Raw genomic sequence first — 4,039 nt, forward strand, 5'->3', positions numbered from 1 at the left:
ATCACAATCCACGTCTGAAGGGGCGTTATCCGTCCTTGATTTGTAATATATTACTCACTTTTACGATGCTAGGGATGCAAGGATAGAACAATTACAATGGCGTTGATTGCAATAATTTGGTATTTTTTCAAGAATTGTTTACTAGATTATACTAGTCATGTACAATAGATAGCGATAATGCAGAAAGTGCAACGTACTGTACATTACATCACGTTGACGAACATCAGTCATTAAATTCATTAGCAATTAGCCATCCAAACAATTTAAAGGGAAACAGAATTTTTTAACAAAACAATAATAACAAAGATTAGTTGCTCTCTTGATTTGGCATTTATAAGTATATCAGGGAAGCACATGACAAATAAAATGCAATTAATATTCTTTCCCAATTTAAAAATAATAAAATCTGCGTTATATTTGTAATCAGTTTTATTAAGACACACAATTACAATTACAGGCTGTACAATGTAAGTTTATTATAATTGAATGTTATCCACACTTATTGCGTTAAAAGTTTCTGTAGGTAATGGGTAAATGCCTATATGAATAAAACTTACGTTAAAGTTTAAACTGGAGGAATTTTTATCTAAGCAAAGTTATAGCTACTTTTCACAAATCATTAAAATCGTGATCTAAGATGTGAACTATTGAATTTATTATCTTCGCTATTGTTTAGTTTCGAGGTATCTGCATGCTCTTTTACTTTTATTTTAGTTTGTTGGTGGGGCTTCTTCGGATTTGTTTCTTGCACATTGATAATTTTTGCGTTCTTCCTGTATTTATACCACCAATATTCAAATGCCAATGTGATACAAGCCAAGCCGATTCCCACAAATATGACAATAAACACTCCTCCAATATTCTGGATGCTAATGCCGTCCGATTGATCGTCTTGTTTTTTACACTTCTTTGCTTTGGGGTTGTTTGTCCACCATTTTTCTTTTAATCTTTCTAATTGTCTTTTGTTGAGAAGCGTCAGAATTCTACAAAAAATAGTAACAAAATTACATGCGAATAAATCGGAAATTACAAGAAACTAATAGATGTAGATAGATTTTCATTGGCACACATTATTAGTAACAAAGCACCGATAAACTAATCATCGTAAGGTCATCAGTCCTAAGATTGGTTGGACACGCACCTCCACTCTTTCTTATCCTGAGCTAATCTTGGCATTTCCCTAAAACTAGAATAACCCACATCCTTAACTATTGGGGAACAGTAATCTAATCTAGGCCTACCTCTACCCATCCTAACTCCAATTTCTGTCTTTAATATATCTTTGACAAGACCTTCATGCCTGAGAAGGTGTCCTATCAGCCTATCTCACCTATTTCTTATTGACTTCCATAGAGTCCTCTGTTCTCCTATTCTTTCTAATACCTCATAATTTCTAACCTGTAATACTACATTTCGAACGCTTCTAACCTTCTCTTTTCCGCCGTGCCCACTGTCCATGTTTCGCACCCGTACAACGCCGCGCTCCAAACGTATACCTTTAACAGTCTTTTTCGAATTTCTAAATTAACCGTTCGTGAACATAGAAGTGACTTCTTTTTATTGAAGACGGCTCGACCCTGCGCTATCCTCTGTTTTATATCCCTACTGCTCCTTCCGTCCTGACTTATCTGACTTCCTAGATACCTAAAATCGGCCACTTCTAATTTTTCGTCTCCTATCTTCATATTCGCTCTTTCCCTACTTTTTCTTCCCTTGCATACCAGTATTTATGTTTTATTTTTATTTATTTTCATACAGTACTGTTTTGTCAGTACCGCTTCCATTTTATTTAAAGCTATCTCTAGGTCCTCCTTACTAGATGCTAACACTGCTATATCATCTGCAAATTTAAGCATACTAATTTTTTGTCCCTGTATATCTATCCCTACAGTTGTACTGTCTTTAATGATGTTGATCGCGTCTTCGATTATAGATTAAAAAGTAGCGGTGAGAGTGTGCATCCCTGTCTGACTCCCTTCGTTTTTGTTGCCTATAGATAATGGGAATGATTGCGTATCTTTGATGGGTTCAAAAACCGTAACCGAAAAAGGGTTTATTTAGCAAAATTCACTAGGCGTTCTGGGTATTTTTGGTCTGTGACCAATTTGTCTAGTTTTGATATATCTTTTGGTAATTTGGACATGATATTCGGCACGTCAAAGAATACTTCTTAGAAAACGTAGACAATTTTTTTCTAGGATATGAGTTTTTGTAACTGAGGATGACCTTCGGTTTCAAAACACTTTTTTACGTGGAGGTACTGTTTGTTGTGCTTTATTTAGCTTTTGTTCTCCTTCATAAAACCTCAATGAATTTTCATTGAAGTAACTATTACTTTGAACTATTTTTCTTTTATTTCAACTGAAATACCAATCACTTTCTTAAAAGAGTTTCGCAAAAGATTTGAAAAGACGAGCATTAAGTTTTATTTAATAAACTGCATTTTTTTCAGGGGGATATGTATAAGAATACAGACAGGCTTTAGAGTTTGAATAGTAATATTTAGTACTTACGCTGTATTGAATTGGTCTTTTAAAGGAGAGCCTTGTTGAACAGCAATGGCATAAGGTTTTCTAGAAAATTCCTCTCCAACCATTTGCAGATTACAGTTGGTAAGTTCGAGAAACCTTATGTCAGTCGCATCACCTAGGTAAGCAAATCCTTCGCTGGACGATTTCGATTGTAGTACTCTTTTAACAGCTTCCTCCAACGTTGCTGGCATTCCAGCTTCTTTGATAGCCTGCCACATTTTTGTGTACTTATCGCTCACAGGATAATCCCATACAGCCAGTTTAGCACGTTCGACATCGCTTAAACTGTCATTCAAGCTCATGTCTTTCCATATTCTAAAAATGAGACAAACGTTATTTTATTTATTCTTTTAAAGTGTGTTTGTTGTCTTGTATTCAATTTTTTGTGTTAATTATTTTAAAAAAATTAGATTATTAGTTAAGGGTGAAAAATATCTTCCGCAACACCTACAAAAAATTTATTTTCTGATCTTACAATCTTACCCTGAAGAGGCTTCTTCATCTTAAGGTAAAAGTTGGCGTTTGATTATATATTTTAATTAAAGAAATCTTCACCTCATAATTGCTTATCCTTAGTTAATGTAATCTATAGGAATTTAATAATGAATTTAGTAATGTACTTACTCAAAAAATCGATCTTCAATGTTAGCCATTCGTTCAAAATAAGTCATCGTGGATGAATCTTTCGTGGGTGCGTATTGGATTTTATATTGTTTCGATAAGTCGTCAAGAGATTCGATGGGAGTATCCAATCGAGAAACGGTTAAAAACGCTGCTAAATTGGCAGTATACGAAGCAATTATAATAAAGCCAAATAACCACCAAGTGGCTGCTACAAATCGTCCCGATAGATTCTTTGGCGCTTCACCTCCTCCTTGGGGTGTTAAAGAAGTCATACAGAACCATAAGCATTCCTTTAAGTCGAATTCCCTTTTTTCCTCGTCGTCTTTGTATTTTTCTCTGTTATTTTGGTAACTGTACGGACTCCAACGATCGAAAATCCACATAAGAAAACTGGAACATCGGAATACTTAAATAAATGATGTATTCATTGATAAAAATGTTGATTGAATGAAAAACGCAACCGCATTGTAGTTAGTGAATTTACCCTATCGCAGAAAATATGAAAGCTACAACTTGTTTTATTGAGCCCAAAAAATCACATGATTGTCTTGCAATGGCGAATGATGAGGATACCATGGATAGAGAAGGTTAGAAATGAAAAGATATTAGAAAGAATAGGAGAACAGAGGACTGACTCTATGGAAGTGGGACACCTTCTCAGACATGAAGGACTAGTCAAAGATATATTAGAGGCACAAAGAGGAGTTAGACGGGGTAGAGGTAGACCTAGTTTAGATTACTGTTCGCAAATAATTAAGGGTGTGGGTTGTTCTGGTTTGGAGGAAATGCGAAGATTAGCTCAGGATAGGAAAAAGTGGATGTACGTGTCCAACCAATTTTAGGACTGATGACCTTTTCGTGATGATCAGAGGCAAATCACTATT

At 35.0% G+C, this 4,039-nt stretch overlaps 1 protein-coding gene across 1 annotated transcript in view; it reads right to left on the reverse strand.

The window, feature by feature from the left end:
* Positions 1-549: 549 nt before the first annotated feature.
* The window catches only part of LOC108738374 (ionotropic receptor 25a), a 25,634-nt gene continuing 22,144 nt past the window's right edge, over positions 550-4,039 (reverse strand). The window contains exons 5-6 of the mRNA XM_018471770.1: positions 2,514-2,846; positions 550-983 (exon numbers count right to left, since the gene is read on the reverse strand). Of these exons, the coding sequence (XP_018327272.1) occupies positions 620-983; positions 2,514-2,846 (697 nt within the window). The 3' untranslated portion in view covers positions 550-619. The remainder of the gene's footprint in view (positions 984-2,513; positions 2,847-4,039) is intronic.

The sequence above is a fragment of the Agrilus planipennis genome, unplaced genomic scaffold (genome assembly GCF_000699045.2).
Source record: "Agrilus planipennis isolate EAB-ADULT unplaced genomic scaffold, Apla_2.0 scaffold178, whole genome shotgun sequence".
Lineage (NCBI taxonomy): Eukaryota > Metazoa > Arthropoda > Insecta > Coleoptera > Buprestidae > Agrilus > Agrilus planipennis.